At 44.6% G+C, this 19,028-nt stretch overlaps 1 protein-coding gene across 1 annotated transcript in view; it reads left to right on the forward strand.

The window, feature by feature from the left end:
* The window catches only part of UBE3C (ubiquitin protein ligase E3C), a 119,629-nt gene that overhangs the window by 97,314 nt on the left and 3,287 nt on the right, over positions 1 to 19,028 (forward strand). Inside the window, exons 20-22 of the mRNA XM_003983254.6 lie at positions 5,079 to 5,267; positions 5,376 to 5,442; positions 12,897 to 13,027. Of these exons, the coding sequence (XP_003983303.3) occupies positions 5,079 to 5,267; positions 5,376 to 5,442; positions 12,897 to 13,027 (387 nt within the window). The remainder of the gene's footprint in view (positions 1 to 5,078; positions 5,268 to 5,375; positions 5,443 to 12,896; positions 13,028 to 19,028) is intronic.

Here is a 19,028-nt window from a genome sequence, read left to right on the forward strand (position 1 = left end):
GTTGGGTGTAGAGACTGCTTAAGAAAATAACATCTTTTTAAAAAGAAAGAAAGAGGGGCGCCTGGGTGGCACAGTCGGTTAAGCGTCCGACTTCAGCCAGGTCACGATCTCGCGGTCAGTGAGTTCGAGCCCCGCGTCAGGCTCTGGGCTGATGGCTCAGAGCCTGGAGCCTGTTTCCGATTCTGTGTCTCCCTCTCTCTCAGCCCCTCCCCCGTTTATGCTCTGTCTCTCTCTGTCCCAAAAATAAATAAACGTTGAAAAAAAAATTAAAAAAAAAAAAAAAGAAAGAAAAGAACAAAGAACATACGGGAGCCTCCTCTCAGAGAAACCTGAGATGTTGATTCTGTAAGTCAGGGCGGGACCTGGAAGCAGCCTTCGGGTTAGGTGTTTCCAGAATTCAGAGGAACCACAACCTGGGGGTTAAGCAATGAAACAGGTTTTAATGAGAGCACACCTGTGTAATCTTCATTTTAAAAATGACGTCCTCGAGGCACCCGGTGGCTCAGTCAGTTAAGCATCCAACTCTTGATCTTGGCTCAGTTCATGATGTCACAGTTGGTGAGTTTGAGCCCAGAGTCGGGCTCCACTCTGTCAGCATGGAGCCTGCTTGGGATTCTCTCTCTCTCTCTCTCTCTCTCTCTCTCTCTCTCTCTCTCTGTCTCTCTCTCTCTGTCTCTCTCTCTCTGTCTCTCTCTCCCCCCCCCCTTTCTCTCTGCTCCTCCCCCACTTGCAGTCGCCAGTGCACTCTCTCTTAAAATAAATTTTTGAAAAATAAAGTAATTCTGTAGGTATCTTGAGCGAAGTAGATTTTATTTGAGTCAGAGGAGGATAGGCGGGCAGGACGTTGTTGCACTGGAGCCCCGGTCCCCCGCCCCCGTGCCCTGGTGCCCATCATTCTCCTTTGGGTCTCCGTGAGTTTGACGGCTGTAAGGACCTCATACAGGTGGAATCACACAGTATTTGTCCTTCTGTGACAGGTTTATGCCACTGAGTGCGACGTCCTCCAGGTTCGCCTGTGGTTTCTTCCTTCTTAAGGCTGATACTCCATCGTACATACGCCTCCCCTTTGTCCGCTCATCCCTTGATGGACAGTAGAGTTGTGTCCGCCATCGTGAACAAGGATGCCGTGAACGTTGCTGTCAAAGTATCTGTTCAAGTCCCTGCGTCCCCTTCCCGTAGGTGCATACCTAGAGGTGGGATTGCTGGGTCCTGTGCAGGTTCTAATGGTGACTTTCCGAGGGCCTGCCGCACGTCCTCCACAGCGGGTACACCACGGTGCATTTCTCCCGGCTCTGCAGAGGTTCTGATCCCTCCACACGCCTGCCAGCACTTGCTTTCTGCCTTCTTTTCTGTCTCTCTCTCTCTCACTCTCTCTTTTAAAAAAAAATAGCAGCCGTCCTGCTGAGTGTGAAGGACTGTTTCATTGTGCTCTTGCGACGCACAGAGCTGGGTGAGTCCCTGACGGTTCTTTGAGAAAGTTACGAGGAGATTTAAGATCTTTATTGGCTTCCTCCCTGGGCTGCAGGACATTGCACGGTTCCAACGCCACAGAGGTGTCTTCAAAAGCAAAGATTGAAAACACACACATGGATGAATACATCCTGCTGTTTAAATTCTGGGCATTTTTAAATGTTCATCGTCATGGTACTCGAATTTTAGTCTATTTCTTAGCCTTTAACAAGCTACGTATTGAAGAAATAGCTGTGGATTAAATCCTAAATGGAAACAAAGGTAACGATCCTGCCTGAGGCTTCCTGCTTCCCTCTCTTACTAGGTCATCTCCAGGCATTTTGAAACGTACTATCAGGGCACCCGGCTGGCTCAGTCGGAAGAGAGTGGGACTCTTGATCTCGGGGTTGTGGGTTTGAGCCCCGCTTTGGGTGTAGCTTTGGGTATTTAAAAATCAATCTTAGAAAAATGAAAAGTAACTCCAATACTGTGCGATAAAATAAGAATGAGGAATGCAGAACCGTATTTCTTTTGGTTACATCTTACTTAGTGGCTTTGTTTCCATCTTTTCTTCCATTTTATTTTATTTTATTATTTTATTATTTTATTTTTTAATTTTGTTTTAATGTTTATTTATTCCGAGAGAGTGAGTGAGCGAGCATGAGCGGGGGAGGAGGAGGAGGAGGAGGAGGAGGAGGAGGAGGAGGAGGAGGAGGAGAAGGAGGAGAGAGAGAGAGAGAGAGAGAGAGAGAATCCCAAGCAGACTCCGCACCGTCAGTGCAGAGCCCGGCACGGGGCTTGAGCTCACAAACTGTGAGATCATGACCTGAGCCACAGTGAAGAGTCAGACACTTAACTGAGCCACCCAGGTGCCCCTCTTCCATTTTATAGACCTGAAGTTTCAACCTGCAAAATTCAGATTTTTTTTTAAAGAGGGGTTTTTTTTATCGGCATAAGGAAACCTCGAACATACAGATGTCAATGCTGCTGGCTACTCTTGTCTCCCTGCACCTGGTGGCATGATTTAAAAACGAAATAAAAGTGCTGGGGCAGTCAGTTTTATGATGACCTGTCCACGGCCTTTGCTAATGGGAGTATTTCCCATTTTTCCTTCTGAAATAGATGGTAATACTGAAATGTCGCATTTGTAAGAGTTCCATTAAAGCACCTCTGATAATATTGGAATCTATTAAAAGCAAAAGTGTGAAGTTAAGATGTTCCAATTACTCATAGAAATTCCCACTGGATAAAGAGATTATAGATGACAGTGCATAAGAATAATTATACTAAAGAGTCAAATGAGAAAAATTTAGAAAGTCACTGGTAAAGCAGCTAATTTGGGGGTATCTTATGGATTCCCACGGAGATGGATATAAAAACATGGTCTTTCATACAGGTTTCCATTTATAAAATACTGCGAGTTAAAGATTTGTAATATGCAGCTACTTCATTACATCGGCAGGTTATGTTAATTAATCTTCCCTTTTCAAACAATAGTGCTCCTCCCCAATTTGTTTCCTTTGGTATAATCAGTCCGGCTGTTTGTTAGCCTGCTGGAAAACGAACGTGAGACTTCAGCCTGCTAATCTGTACCCAGAGCTCTCCCGAGCGGGCGCTCGGGGCTTAACGTGGACCCGGCATGGGCGTCTGTAACGTTGGGAGAGCGTGAACCTGAGTCCCAGGACCCTGTTGAAGCCCTGGCTTTGCAGCTGTGCTGTGGCCTTGGGCAAGTCCTAGAGGCCCGTCCTCATTTTCAGAGGGTGTGTCCGCTGCGCTGAGGATAAACTGAGCCGTTCTGGTGAGTGAGTGAGTGAGTGAGGCCCCGTCCGCTCCGGTGAGTGAGGGAGGGAGGTGGGGGGGGGAGGGGGGAAGCCCGTGCGCCCAGCCACGCCGTGAACGCAGACATTCCGAAGCGGGGAGATAGCTCTGGCTGTAAGAGCTGCTCTGGTTCCAGATTGAAAGCTTTAAATATGCCCTCAGACCTGAGATCCTAGGGCAGGCCGGACACGGTGTGGAACGTGGGAAGTTGTGTGGGTGTAGCCCAGAGAGTCACTGGAAAGGTCATGGCCGTCCCATCAGGCAGGGCTGCTGGGGCTTTGGGAGCCCTTCAACTGATGGTTTCGTGGGTCCTTTGTCTTCGAGTCACTCAGTACACCCTCGCTTATTACCTGATGTCAGTCCTCTTAAAGGAACGGGTGGGATTTTGAAATGAAAACAGAGCAGCGAGCTCCTGGGGCCCGGGTCACAGATGGCCTGCCAGCGGACGGCGAGCACGGGAGGCGTCGTGGCCTGTCCCCGGCTGGAGACGTGCAGGAGACGTGCGTGCGGAGCGCGGAGAACGGGCATCAGTGAGAAGGGGGGCGTCACCTAGAACGTGCCATAGGGGAAAAGCAAACCCAATGAGGTGGTCGTGGGGCCGTCAGGCACGGGACGAGTTAATCATCTTCAGCAGATTTTTAAATGGCCTTTGTGCCAAGTGGTGAGACACCGGGGTGACGTGTCACCGTCCTCGATCCGCGTGGAACGTGACGGGCCCCAGGAGAAGCACAGGCTGTGGAGGAACGTGAGGAGGAGGTGCCGTGTCTGCCCCGGAGGGGGGCCGCCTCCGTGGTGGCTCTGGAATGTTTTCGTTCGCTTACGGTGGATTCGCTGTTTCCCCGTCATCCGGATGCACCTGAGAATGCATTTCTCCCGTTTAAGTGCTAGGAAACGAGGAACTTAGAAGGCGCGTTCGGGCCTGTGTGTTCGTGATCGTCTGTGGTGTTCTGTCGTCCCCTCTGGTGTGTGAGACGCTATGGAAAATACCACCACTGTGCCAACGGCGAGAGCGGTTCGAGGGCCCAGCGGACTCGCGGGTGTCCGTTACAGTGGGCGGACGAGCCGGCGCCCGGCCTCCGCCCCTGCCTGGCGCGTCCGCGAGTGACCGTGTGCCGGACCTGCAGGTTTTGTGATGTGCTCGCGTGACGGTAACCACTCGTTCTTGGGAATTCAGTTCAGATACGCGGGAACGCGCTGGTCTGTTACCTCTGATGTTGCCACCGTCCTCTGAGTCACATTTAAAATACTTCAGGGGTGCCCGGCTGGCTCAGTCGGTGGAGCGTGTAGCGCTCGATCTTGGGGTTATAGGTTCGAGCCCCGTGTTGGGTGTAGAGATTATTTAAAAATAAAATCTTTTTTAAAAAAACAGGGTACTCCATAGTACCAACATGATGGAAATACAAAGAGAAGAACGTGCTGTGTGTACAAATATGAGCAGTTATTCTACCACAACCTTCATTCCTTAAGCTGTATTTTCTCCAGATTAAATCGCTTTTGATTTAAGTTCATTTTTTGGTTCATACCTTTGCCCTTTGTGACTCCTAATTTTTGAGAACGAAGTTGCCACGATTACACTGTCGCGTCATTCCTTAGTGCTTTGGAGAAAGCGTTGGTGGCTGCTGATCTGAAACGGTGAGATGCCGGGCTTCGGAGAGTCCCACGAGAGCGGCGTCTGCGCTGACGCAGACTGGGGCGTTCCAGGCGCCCAGCTTTTATTCTCGCGACGCAGCAGCACCGGCAAGTGTCTTTGAAGCAATTGTTTCACTCTAGTCGTACTTGGGATTTTCAGACCCCGATTTGAATGTTCACAGGTAGTTGAACTAAAGTTTGGGGGCAAAGACATCCCTGTCACCAGCGCCAACAGGATCGCGTATATCCACCTCGTAGCGGACTACAGACTGAACCGCCAGATCCGCCAGCACTGCCTGGCCTTCCGGCAGGGCCTGGCCAACGTGCTGAACCTGGAGTGGCTGCGAATGTTTGACCAGCAGGAGATTCAGGTACTTCTGGCTGCCGCCTGGAGCCACACTTGTCTCGTGACGCGAGAAAGCGTTCTTGAAATCCGTCTCCAATTTTACAAATTGGCCTTTTTGCTTTTTCTTTGGCAGGTATTAATTTCTGGTGCACAAGTTCCCATAAGTCTTGAGGACCTAAAATCCTTTACAAACTATTCAGGTATGTTGTCGGTACTAGTTATTTGTTCCTGAAAATGTTACAGATGGTGTTTCTAAACTAATTTTTTTTTTTTTTAATATTTGTTTATTTTTGAGAGAGAGAGAGCATGAGCGGGGGAGAGAGAGAGAGACAGAGCATGAGCGGGGAGGGCAGAGAGAGAGAGGGAGACACGGTATCCGAAGCAGGCTCCGGGCCCTGAGCTATCAGCACAGAGCCCGATGTGGGGCTTGAACCCACAGACCACGAGATGATGACCAGAGCCAAAGTGGGACACTTAACCTGAGCCTCCCAGGTGCCCCTATTTACTTTTTTATTAAATTAAAAGCTTCCGCTCTTCAAGAAAATGAAAAACCAAAAGGAACATGTACAAATGGCCAATGAGCACATAGAAAGATGCGCAGAAACATTAGTTGTCAGAGAAATAACAAAACCATAATGAGATTGTTCAGAGATCGAATTGGTGTATCTTTTGGGTATTTGTAAGTTTTTAAAAATTAACCTCATGTGTATTTAAGAACAGTGAAGAGAAAAAAAGCATCCTTAAAACAATCATTGTTATTTTGGCGAGTTTTTCTTAATCATAGAGTATAATTCTAGTTTATAGTGATACGTCATTTATAGTATACATTCTGTTTGTTTAGCACCAGAAATAAAAAAGATATTTCCAAGCTGTTATTCTTCTTGCAATTAATTTTTGATATTAGATAGATATGTAGTGATTTATTTTTTTTTCTTTTAATTTTTTTTTTAATTTATATCCAAATTAGCATATAGTGCAACAATGCTTTCAGGACTAGATTCCTTAATGCCCCTTCCCCATTTAGCCCGTCCCCCCTCCAGTAACCCTCTGTTTGTTCTCCATATTGAAGAATCTCTTATGTTTTGCCCCCTCCCTGTTTTTATATTATCTTTGTTTCCCTTCCCTTATGTTCATCTGTTTTGTCCTTTAGAGTTCTCATATGAGTGAAGTCATATGATTTTTGTCTTTCTCTGACTAATTTCGCTCAGTATAATACCCTCCAGTTCCATCCACGTAGTTGCAAATGGCAAGATTTCATTCTTTTTGATTGCCAAGTAATACTCCATTGTATGTACGTACCACATCTTCTTTATCCATTCATCCATCGGTGGACATTTGGGCTCTTTCCATACTTTGGCTATTGTCGATAGTGCTGCTAGAAACATGGGGGTGCATGTGTCCCTTCAAAACACCACACCTGTATCCATGGATAAATGCCTAGTAGTACAATTGCTGGGTCTTAGGGTAGTTGTATTTTTAGTTTTTTGAGAAACCTCCATACTGTTTTCCAGAGTGGCTGCACGAGCTTGCATTCCCACCAACAATGCAAAAGAGATCCTCTTTCTCTGCATCCTCGCCAACATCTGTTGTTGCCTCAGTTGTTAACGTTAGCCATTCTGACAGGTGTTAGGTGGTATCTCATTGTGGTTTTGATTTGTATTTCCCTGATGATGAGGATGTTGAGCATTTTCTCATGTGTCGGTTGGCCATCTGGATGTCTTTTGGAGAAGTGTCTATTCATGTCTTTTGCCCATTTCTTCACTGGATTATTTGTTTTTTGGGTGTTGAGTTTGATAAGTTCTTTGTAGATTTTTGGATACTAACCCTTCATCTGATATGTCATTTACAAATATCTTCTCCCATTCTGTCGGTTGCCTTTTAGTTTTGCTGATTGTTTCCTTCGCCGTGCAGAAGCTTTTATTTTGATGAGGTCCCAGTAGTTCATTTTTGGATATATGTGATTTATTTAACCTCCCACTGTAATAAACAACTTTGTGCATATTTCTGTGTTTTTAATGAGAGAAACCCAGAAGTTACATTGCTTATTGAAGGGTATAAAGATTTGGGGGGATGGAATTCGAACGCATAGGGTACACAGGGGAAATGTGACAAGTTAGGAAGTGGCACACATTTTTTAGTTTGGTTGAGGATAATTCTACCCTTCCAGTCTTTTTTCTCACCTATGGAAAACTCTCCAAATCTTAAATACATATTGTAAAAAACCTACAGTTGTGAGCCATCGATTCTTATCTTTATTACGTGAATGGAATTTATTTTATTGATTTGTTTGTTGAGTTTTAAGTAGGCTTCACACCCAACGTGGGTGTAGAGATTACTTAATATGTATCTATAATATTAAAAAATATTTTATGTATCTTAGGAAATTTAAAACATAGCCTTAAATAAACCCGGTGATGAAACAGTGCACTCCATGTGACGTCACATCTTTAAAGATGAAATTGAGTAAGATGTGAGCAAAAACACACAGTGGTTGTGAGATGATTAGTCATTTCTGCTTGTTTTAAAATTTTATTTCCCTTTCTTTATTATCTGTTATGTCCTACATCATTTACTTTCTACAGCCAAGAAAATTTTAAAGTCATTTCAGTTTCGGGGTGCCTGGCTGGCTCAGTGAGTGGAGCTTGCCACTCCTGATCTCAGGGTCGTGAGTTCAAGCCTCACGTTGGGCTTGGAGCTTATTTAACAAAATGAAAAATAAGGGGCGCCTGGGTGGCTCAGTCAGTTGAGCATCCGACTTCGGTTCAGGTCATGATCTTACGGTTCATGGGTTCAAGCCCCGTGTCAGGCTCTGTGCTGACAGCTCAGAGCCTGGAGCCTGTTTTAGATTCTGTGTCTCCCTCTCTCTGTGCCCCTCCCCTGCTTGCACCTTGTCTCTCTCAAAAATAACAAATTAACATTAAAAAAATTTGTAATAAGAATAAATAAATTAAGTCATTTCATTTTCACAAGATAACAGTCATTTACAATTAATGAAATTACAGGCAAATTTTTTCATTGTACTTCTCTTTTTTCTAAATATTATGAAATGAATATTTCTTTCAGAACAGTATTTAAGCCTTAAAAGCATCCTGTACGTGAGTTCCAGCTACAGCTGAGTAAGGAGAGGCTTTCTCTCCTCAAAGATCAGTATTAGCGTGATGTCAAAAGCAAACAAAAATAACCCAAGGAAAGGAAATTATAGATTAATATCCCTCAGGGACATAGATGCAAAATCCTCCAAATATTAGCAAGCTGAATCCGGCCGCTGAGTAGTTTCTATCCCATGAATGCGAGGTTAATTTAACACGTGACAGTGTATTAATGGGACGTGTGGTATTGCTGGCACGGGAACAGAACCGGCCCGGCCGTGTCAGCAGGTGCAGAAGGAAGGAGAGAAAAGCAAGTTATTCTCTTCAGCATCTAAGCATCTCCTGCCCAATGAGGACTAAAAACTCGTAGGAAACTAGGAACGGGGGGGGAGGGGGGGGGAGCTTTCCCAGCCCAATTCAGGACGCGCACGGTGCCCGCACACGGTGGCGAGGGTCTACATGCTTTCTGCCCGCGGCCGAGGCACATGACTGGGCTTCCTAGCTCGTGCAATAAGGCGGAGGGAGGGAGGGAAGTTTCGGCTTGGAAAGGAGCAGTGAAAGAAGTAAGACTTTTTTCACAAATAGCATGACGAAGAAAACCCAACTAGAACTAAGAAACAGTTTCAGCAGGTGGCAGCACAGATCAGTACACACAAACCAATTTTGTGTTTATGTGCAGACCCAGAATGGAATTAAACAGTTCCATTCCTAGTGACATCACAAAGAATAAAATACAAAATTAGCAAAGCAAGTGTACGTGCAAGACTTGTATGCCGAAAACTGTAAAAACGCTGCTGAGAGAAATTGAAGACCAAATGGGGTGGGGGAGATGGTCCATTTTCATGGTCAGAGGACTCTGTATGTCAGGATGTAGTTCTCTTCAAATTAATCCACAAATTCAGCGCAACCCCTACCAAAATCCCAGCAGTCTTTTTTGTAGAAATCGACAGGCTGATTTTAAATTCATTTGGAAATGTAAAGGTCCTAACATAGCCAAAATAATTTTGTACGAGAACAAAGTTATAGGACTTATACTCTGATTTAAAACTTACTCTAAAGCCACAGTAATCAAAGCATTGTAGTATTGGCACAAGGATAGGCCTGTTGATCAATGGAACATAATCAGGAGTTCAGAAACAAATCCTCATACTTACGGTCAGTTGACAATTCACTTGATGATACAATAGCCCTGGGACAACATCCACGTGGGAAAAAATGAGCTTAGACCTTTACCTCACACCACCGTACGTAAAAATTAGCTCAACAGGATCAGAGGCCAATAGGTAAAAACCAAAACTATAAAACTTCAAAAAGAACATAAAGCAGAAAATCTGCATGACTTTTGGATTAGACAGAGTTTTTGATGGTGCACCAAGAGCATGATCCAGGAAAGAGAAATTGATAGAAAATTGGACTTCCTCAACATTAAAGCTTTTGTGCTTCAAAAATTACTATTAAGAAAATGAAAGATAAGCCACAGATTGGGAGAAAATATTTCAAATAATACATGTAACAGTGGACTATGTCTACTGTAGATATATAAAGAACACTTACAGCTCAGTAAGACAAACAATCGAATTTAAAAACATGGCCAAAAAAACCCCCAGGTTTTGGGGTTTATATATATATCTGAAGATACATATAAATGGCCCGTAAGCAAATAAGCACATGAACAGATGTTTAACACTGGTAATCATTAGGGAAATAGAAATCAAATCCTTGAGATATTACTACACACCCACTAGAAGACTATCATCAAAAAGAGACAGTACCAAGTGTTAGGGAGTACATGGAGAAATTGGAACCCTCCTCACTGATAGAAATGTAAAATAGTAGAGCCTCTCTGAAAAAGTTTACAGTGATTTAAAAAGTTAAATGCAGAACACCTGGAATTTTACAAAAGAATGAGGCTATACTCCTACCTCATACTGTACATAAAAACGAACCCAAAATGATCAACAACCTTGATGTAGGAGCTAAAACCATAAAGGTCCTAGGAGAACACCGGTAAGTCTTCACGACCTTAGATTTGGCATTGGATTCTTAGATATGATACCAAAAGCATGAGCAACAACAACTATATATATTATATATATATATATAATATATATAATATATATATATAATATATATATATATATAATATATTATATATATATAATATATATATGTGATATATATATAATATATATATTATATATATATAAATTGGACTTTATCAAAATCACAAACTTTGTACATCAAAAGACATTATCAAGAAAATTAAAAGACCAACCTTACAGAAGGAGAGAAAATATGCAGAAGAAATATATATGTGTGTCCAGAATATATAAAGAACTCTTCTACTCAGCAACAAAAAGACAAAGCAATTCAAAAATGGGCAAAGGACTTGAAGCGACATTTCTCCAAAGAAGATATGCAAACAACCAGTAATCTCAAAAAGGTGTTTAATATCACTAATCACTAGGGAAATGCAAATCAGAACAATATTGAAATACCCTTCACATCCATCAAGAGGACTATTATTAAGCACATACAAACACACGTGCATGCATACAGAAAACAAGTGTTGGCAAGGATATGGAGAAATTGGAACCCTTGTTCGTTGCTGGCGGGAATGTAAAAAAAAGCCACTATGGAGAATGGTTTGGTGGCACCCCAGATAGCTAAACCTAGAATTACCATATGACCCAGCAATTCTACTCTTAAGTACAGACCCAGAGGAACTGCAAGCAGGGACTGAAGCCTGTTTGCACATACAGGTTCATACAGCATTATTCACGGTAGCCAAAAGGCGAAACAACCAAATGCCCATCTACAGATGAATCGGTAAACACATCCATACAGCGGGGTATTAGGAAGTCTTAAAAAGGAGCGAAGTTTGAAAAGTTATAGTAGGGATGAATCTTGAAAACACGATGCTAAGTGAAATAAGCCAGACACAAAAGGGCATCTGTTGTATGATTCAGCTTCAATGAAATACCTAGAATAGGCAAATTCCTGGACTCTGAAAGTAGGTTGGAGGTCACTGGGGCTGGGGGAGGGGAATGGGGACTTGCTGCCCAGTAGAGTTTCTGTTTGGGGTGATGACATTTTGGTTGGACTTAGGTGCTTGCACAACGTTATGTATGTAATTAATGTCACTGAGCTGTACACTTAAAAAATGTTTGTTTAAATGGTGAAATTTACGTCAGGTATTTTGCCACAGTCTACCCAGACCTCTCTGTCCTCCAAGTGCCATTTCCTAAGCTTTCCTCCGAGGTAGGTCTGACGGGATAATGGAAACGGAGCATGGTTGGTGCTCCCGTGTAGATGAGCCATCGCTAAGAGCACACCTACAGAGACAGGGCGGACGGTGGCTGTCTGTAGTGGGGCATGGGATTCCTTGGAGGAAATGGGAATGTTCCAGAAGTAGATTGTGGACATGGTTGTAAAACTAAATTTGTGGACACGTTTACATAGATGAATATGTATATATTTATGTAAATATGTACATGTTCATATGTATATAAATATATGGATGTATCTCTTTACAATTCATTTCAGTTGCTGGAAATTTGAACTCTGATGTTTATGTAAAGGCACATAATACCTAAGGTCACTTTGTCCACACTATCAAGTCATAAGTTTAAAAAAATGAAATCAATGCAACCTCTTCTTTGCCAAGAAATTGTCTTGGGTTGTTTTGCATTACCCTGTCTGCACTGGAAGCTTGTACCTTTAATGATCTTAGCTATTCCAGTAAATAGGTTTTAAAATATTATCATATTCATTTTGGTGCCAATTAATGCACTTAAGATATTTTATCGATGTTATTTCTGTAGTATATTAACAATGAGGGAACAATATATAGCAATTATTTCAGTTTTAGGAAGCACTTAGCTAGATTAAAAGCTGTAAGTAGCAGATAGTACACTTAAGAATAGTGGTCTAATCGTGGGCTGGGGTGGGTTGGTAGCCGTGGTCTGTGCCTTCTTGTCACAAGGGCGGGTGATAAAATGAATTTAGACCCTTAAGATCATGTCGGCCAAGTAACTATCTCTATTAGAAATAAAAACCCCAGAGTGTGCTGTTTTCAGGTCTGTGACTCTTGTGTAAATCCTTTGTTAGTTAGGGTCTGCTGCTCAGGGGAGGTGGGTTTTCAACCCGCAGAGGAGTCAGAACCCAGGCCTTTGCAGCCAGGGCCCATCCCGGGGGGGGGGGGGGGCGGGGTGTTTCCCATTCTGGCCTTTGGTATTTGGGCCTTCCGGAGGTTTCTGTCCCCTCATGTACTCGTCCATCATCTCCCAGGAGCGGAATGAACGGGGTCTCCAGGGGCGCCTGCTCCTGGCTGGCTCAGGCGTGAGTCAGGGTTGTGAGTTCAAGCCCCATGTCAGGCGTGGAACATACGTGGAGGAAAAGAAGGGTGTCTCTAGAGCTGGCTTCCGGCCACAAGCCAGCGCCCATCACTGTAGCGGGTGGACGAAGGTGGATCACTCTTAGCAGTCTTGCTCTGCTGTTTCTGGGAGAATCCTCCTTTTGCAATTACCTTGTTTTTAGTAAAACATTTATTCCCGTTGTCCTAGGAGGCTATTCTGCTGACCATCCTGTGATCAAAGTCTTTTGGAGAGTTGTGGAAGGATTCACGGATGAAGAGAAGCGCAAACTGCTCAAGTTTGTAACCAGCTGCTCCCGACCCCCTCTCTTGGGGTTTAAGGTAAGGGCTTCTGTGCCATGTGCTTTGAGCTCCAACTTGTAACCAACGAGGACGGCCAGCAGGCCCCGTCTGTCCTTTGTTTTCCGGGCAGCGTAGTGCTTTTATAACCCCAGATTCCGGGGTGTTGTTACGTTAGTAGGTGTTTTCGGCCAGATCAACTAAGGATTGGCCGTTACTGTATATGAAGGTGCTGGGCCCAGGGTTGACCTGGTGATGTGGTGGGTGTGATCGTGATGGCCCGTGGACAGGCCCTGCAGGCTGGTGGGCTCACTGGAATCTGAATGACCAGTGTCCTACATCTGTGATGCGTCGTAAGCTGGTTTTCCTACTGAAGGAAACACGAGCTAAAAATGTTGATGTAGTGTATTTGGGAAGAATAAGGTATGAGTAACAGTGCACTTGACCTTTGAATGACACGGGGTCGGGGGCCACTGACGCCCCCCATGCAATAGAAAACCCACGTATAATTTCTGACTCTTCAAAAACTTAACTACTAAATAGGCTGCTGTTGCCGAGAAGCCTTACCAATAACAAATGGCCAATTAACACGTGTCTCATATATATTATACATCGTACACTTACTATACAGTACGCCAGAGAAAAGAAAATTTAAAATCGTAAGAGAAGATAAGATACCTTTGTAGTACTGACCTGTATTTATTGAAAACAATCTGCATAGAAGTGCATTCATGCAGTTCAGACCAGTATCGTTCATGGGTCAGTGGTATATTTCTCCCTGGTTGTCCACTGTTACTTATCATTTCTGACAATTAATGATTGCCTCATATAATTCACCGTAATATTAGTGATTAAAATTGGTTAAGGGACAGTTAGTATGTTTCCCTTACTCATTGTAAGTTAAAGCAGCATCAGTGGTCTAAGACACACAGTGGTGTGTGTGTGTGTGTGTGTGTGTGTGTGTGCGCGCGCGCGCGCAGTACAGAAGGGTATCAATCAGATGAGCTCATGCTGTGAGACATCGAGCAGGCTTGCACCTTCCAATAACCTATGTTATTCTTTTCTTTAAATGTCTACTTTGAAATTATTTCAAAAGTGTAGAAAAGTGAGAACTTCTGGTATGTAAATTGCACTTCAGTCAAGCTGTTTTTAAAAAATCAACATCATTAGGGGCGCCTGGCTGGCTCAGTCTAGAGCATGCGACTCTTGATCTCGGGGTTGTGAGTCCCGTGTTGGGTATAGAGCTGACTTAAAAATAAAAAAAATCTTTGGGGCTCCTGGATGGTTCAGTCAGTTAAGCGTCCAGCTCTTGATTGTGGCTCAGGTTGTGATCTCATGGTTTGTGAGTTCGAGCCCCACATTGGGCTCTGCGCTAACAGTGCAGACCCTGCTTGGGATTCTCTCTCTCCCTCTGTCTCTGCCCCTCCCCTGCTCACGTGCTGTCTCTCTCAAAATAAATGAACTTTTTTTTTTTTTAACTTAAAAATAAAAAATCTTTAAGAACACTTGACATCAGTGGCTTCGTACAGCATCTCCATCGTGCGGTCAGAGCTGGAGCCAGCAAGTGGAGGAACGGGAGAGGGGCGGGCATGAACACAATGGTCTTACTGTCCACCGGACCTGAGTCGTTGACACTTCACAGTTTGGAAGCGGTGATGAGTTAGGATATGAAGATAAACCTATTCGTGAGTAATAGTCAGTGACATCAGAACTAAAATCACCTTTCTGTCTTCCACATTATCAGAGAGGGAGAAAACAAGCATCCAAAACAAGGCAGACGGTACCAGCCACATGTAGAAAACAGATGTAGCCAGATGTAGAAAACAGCACTCAGAGTCATAAAATAGACACTTAACGTTAATGAGAGAAGGCCGACCCCTTCCAACAATGAATATACATAGAATAACGCCATGTGTTAAAGGGTTTAAAAACTCTGCTGTGCACAAGCGACACACCGAAACAGTGATTCACGAAGACTGAGTGATGCTTCTGACCCTACGTGTAAGCCCTGCCCCCGAAACAACTGTGTGAACCTGCCCTGTGGCCTTATGCGCCGGCACCGACCAGGTACCAAACCAGGCAAACAGCCTGAAGGAAACGTGGCTTTGCTTCTTGGTTCCTCCTGGGCGTGTCGTGGAGTGTGGGGCTGTTGCGTGTGGGGGCCCACAGAGCAGGAAGAATGCAGGGGGCGGTGCACAAGTGCATGGACCCCTCGGACCCCGGAGAGGGTGTTCACTGGACCGAGTTTTATCATCATCTGGTGATGGAAACAGTTCTATAAACGAAATTCTCCATATGAAGATCGTAATACCGTTACGTAGTTTTATCGGTAACATTCATTATGAGAAACCAGGCTTCTAGTATCTTCCAGTTTCTAAATGACCCCCACACCTAGAGGTAAAAAATAATTAAGCACCTACTTTCATGAAGGGAAGTTTGGAGGACCTGCTCCCATCAAAACTGAGTGGAGGACCCAGAGATTTCTGCCAGCGCCTGGTTAATTAGTCCCAGGCCAGTAAAAATTAGGGGTCTTGCTGGAAGAGGAAGGTTCGGAAGGTTCCAGCTATTTTAGCAGCCAGTGCGGGAGTCTGTGTAAAAGGCCTGTGGGAGCGCTGCAGGTTGGAGGGAGGAGTGTGGGCCTTATGTTGGCTTTTGAATCCCAAATAGTGAAAACCCTCTTGTCCCCTGTTGGGGACCCCACACAGTCATAACTGAGTTGTCACTGTCACATGAGTGTTACTTGTGGAAGTTATGAAACAGTCTTCCTATCTTGGATTTTTTTCAATGATCTAAAGCCTATTAAATGTAGAATTTAATATAGAGTTTTCAAACATCTTTGCAGCCATCATAAGTTAGACTCCACAGTTGGAAGAAGTCACCTTGCTGTGTGCGCTCTCCAGTTGGGCCGCGTGCCCGGGGAGGCTGGCGGGACTCGGGTGGGGGAGGAGGGCGGCCCGCGGGTGGAGGACCGCGAGGCAGAGGCGGACGTGCGTGATTTACAGGTCACGAGACTCCTTAGCGCCAGCTTAGCGGCAGAGAACAGCGCCTGCTAAAGCTAATTAAAGTTTAATATGTTCAATGAGTGCGATGGCTACAGACAAAAAGGTCATTACAGCGCTGTAGAAAATTGTTAAGTTGCCATCAGGCCACATAACAAATTGATGGTTTTTCTTACTCTGAATTAATGCAAATTCCCGTTGTGCTCTATTTAATAATGCACCAAATAGTGCCCTTGACTCAGATTGCAGTGAAGAACTTCATTTTTTTTTTTTTTTTTTTTTTTACTTTTAAGACTCCAAGTGGGAAATTCAATTAGCATTCTGAACGGAAAGCCAAACCGGGACATTTTACTCCAAGTGCCCTTGAGCTCTTCCCGCCCAGGCCGTTGCTCGCCCTCCTTCCCCGCGCCTGCCCTCCTGTCTCACCGTGTGATGCTTTCATCGCAGTTTATTCAAGCATTGCAGAAAATTATTGTCCTCAATGCACTCAAAAGGCTAAATAATAAATGTAATATCCTTTCTGTTTCTCTTTTGGATCCTGTTTTGACACTTTTATGAGACACTTAAAATAGCATATGAACTGTAATTGTTTTATTATTTTTTTTGAACTGTAATTGTTTTAAAAGACAGTGGTTTTTAGCACATACCGTATGCCACGTATACTGTTTGAATAAGCGCTTTTTTTTTTTAACATTTATTTATTTTTGAGAGACAGAGTGCAAGTGGGGGGAGGGCAGAGAGAGAGGGAGACACAGAATCCGAAGCAGGCTCCGGGCTCCGAGCTGTCAGCACAGAGCCTGATGTGGGGCTCAAACCCACAAACCATGATCGGGAGATCATGACCCGAGCCAAAGTCGGACGCTCAACCGACTGAGCCACCCAGGCGCCCAACATTTCATAGTTTTTAAATGGGGAGGGAGAAAATAATTTTTTAAGTAGTCTCCACACCCAGCATGAAGCCTAATAACGTGGGGCTTGAACTCACGACCCCAAGATCAAGATCTGAGCTGAGATCAAGAGTCAGATGCTTAACCAACTGACCACCCAGGCACGCTGAAAAATTTTTTTTCTATTTATTCTTTTTCAAATTTTTATGTATTCTTATTTTTTTTAACGTTTATTTTTTGAGAGACAGAGCTTGAGCAGGGGAGGGGCAGAGAGAGAGAGGGAGTCACAGAATCCGAAGCAGGCTCCAGGCTCTCAGCTGTCAGCACGGAGCCTGACGTGGGGCTTGAACTCATGGACTGTGAGGTCATGACCTGAGCTGAAGTCGGATGCTTAACTGACTGAGCCACCCAGGCGCCCCTTCAAATTTTTATTTAGATTCTAGTCAGTTAACTTACCGTGCAATATTGGTTTCAAAAGTAGAATTCAGTGATTCCCCACTTACATACCACACCCGGTGCTCAGCACAAGTGCCCTCCTTACACCCATCCCCCATCCAGCCCATCCCCCACCCATCAGTTTGTTCTCTACTGTGGAGGCCTCTTATGGTTTGTGTCCCTTTCTCTTTTTTTTCCTTTCTTTCCCCCTCCTGTATGCTCATCTGTTGTGTTTCTTAAATTCCACATAGGAGTGAAGTCATATGGCATCTTTCTCTGACTGACTTATTTTTCTTAGCATGAAACACTAGCTCCAGCCACATGGTTGCAAATGGCAAGATTTCATTTTTTATGGCTGAGTAGTAGTCCATTGTGTGTGTGTGTGTGTGTGTGTGTGTGTGTGTGTGTGTGTGTACACACACACACACACACACACACCACGTTTTCTTTATCCATTCATCAGTGGCTGAGCGTTTGGGTTGCTTCCATAGTTTGGCTGTTGTTGATAGTGCTGCTATAAACATTGGGGTGCATGTACCCCTTTCGAATCTGTATTTTTGTATCCTTTGGATATATACCTACTAGTGCAATTGCCAGGTCGCAGGGTAGTTCTGTTTTTAACTTTTTGAGGACCCTCCACACTGTTTTCCAGAGTGGCTGCACCAATCTGCATTGCCACCAACAGTGTAACGTCATTCCCGTTTCTCCACATCCTCACCAGCACCTGTTGTTTCTTGTGTTTTCGTGTTTCTTTGATTTTAGCCACTCTGACAGGTGTGAGGGGGTTATCTCATTGTGGGTTTGATTGGTATTTCCCTGATGATGAGTGATGTTGAGCATCTTTTTATGTCTGTTGGCCATCTGGATGTCTTCTTTGGAAAAGTGTCTGTTCCTGTCTTCTGCCCATTTCTTCACTGGATTATTTGGTTTTGGGGGGTATTAAGTTTGAAAAGTTCTTTATAGATTTTGGAGAAAATATTTTCTTGTATATGCACTAATCTCTGTGGGATAATACTTAAGACCCCCAAATATTACTGCTCAGGGGACGGGGGCTGGGCAGCTGGGACAGCAGGATGAGAATGTTTACACCGTGCCTTAAAAAATAACCAGAGTGACATCATCAGGTCTAAAAAATAATCACATTAATCCCCTGGTACCGTCAGTGCTCCCGGTACAGACAAGCCCCGGGCCGTCCGCCGTGCTTGCTTGGTGCCTGGCTTTGCTCTTTGCTCTTTCTGGTCTGTGCTGTCCGTCTCCCTCTCGTCTGGCACTTTGTGGTGTGATTACTGGAGGAGCTGGGTCGTTCCTCCTGCATCTCGTTAGGGGTCGTGAGAGGTCTCATCAGCTTCCAGATCTGAGTTTTCCTCTTTTGGCGGTAACGTTGCATAGATGATGTCCACTCTATGTTTTCCAACTTGAGCACCACGGATCCGGTGCCGGGGAGTCAGCGGTGCGCGGTGCTGAGACCGGCGTGCGCGCCTGGGGTCGCTGGTTTGGCCGTCTGTCACAGAGGCCACTTGTGGACACTCCCTAGATCCATTCCTGGCTTTTTTTTCTTTTTTAGTGTGTCTTTGTTTAGAGAGAGAGAGAGAAAGTGAGAAGAGCACACACACACACACACACACACATGCAAGCGGGGAAGGGGCAGAGGGAGCATCCCAGAAGACTCCACGCTGTGCTGTCGGCCCAGAGCCTGACGCAGGGCTCGTTCGAACTCACAAA

The sequence above is a fragment of the Felis catus genome, chromosome A2 (genome assembly GCF_018350175.1).
Source record: "Felis catus isolate Fca126 chromosome A2, F.catus_Fca126_mat1.0, whole genome shotgun sequence".
Taxonomy (NCBI): Eukaryota; Metazoa; Chordata; class Mammalia; order Carnivora; family Felidae; genus Felis; species Felis catus.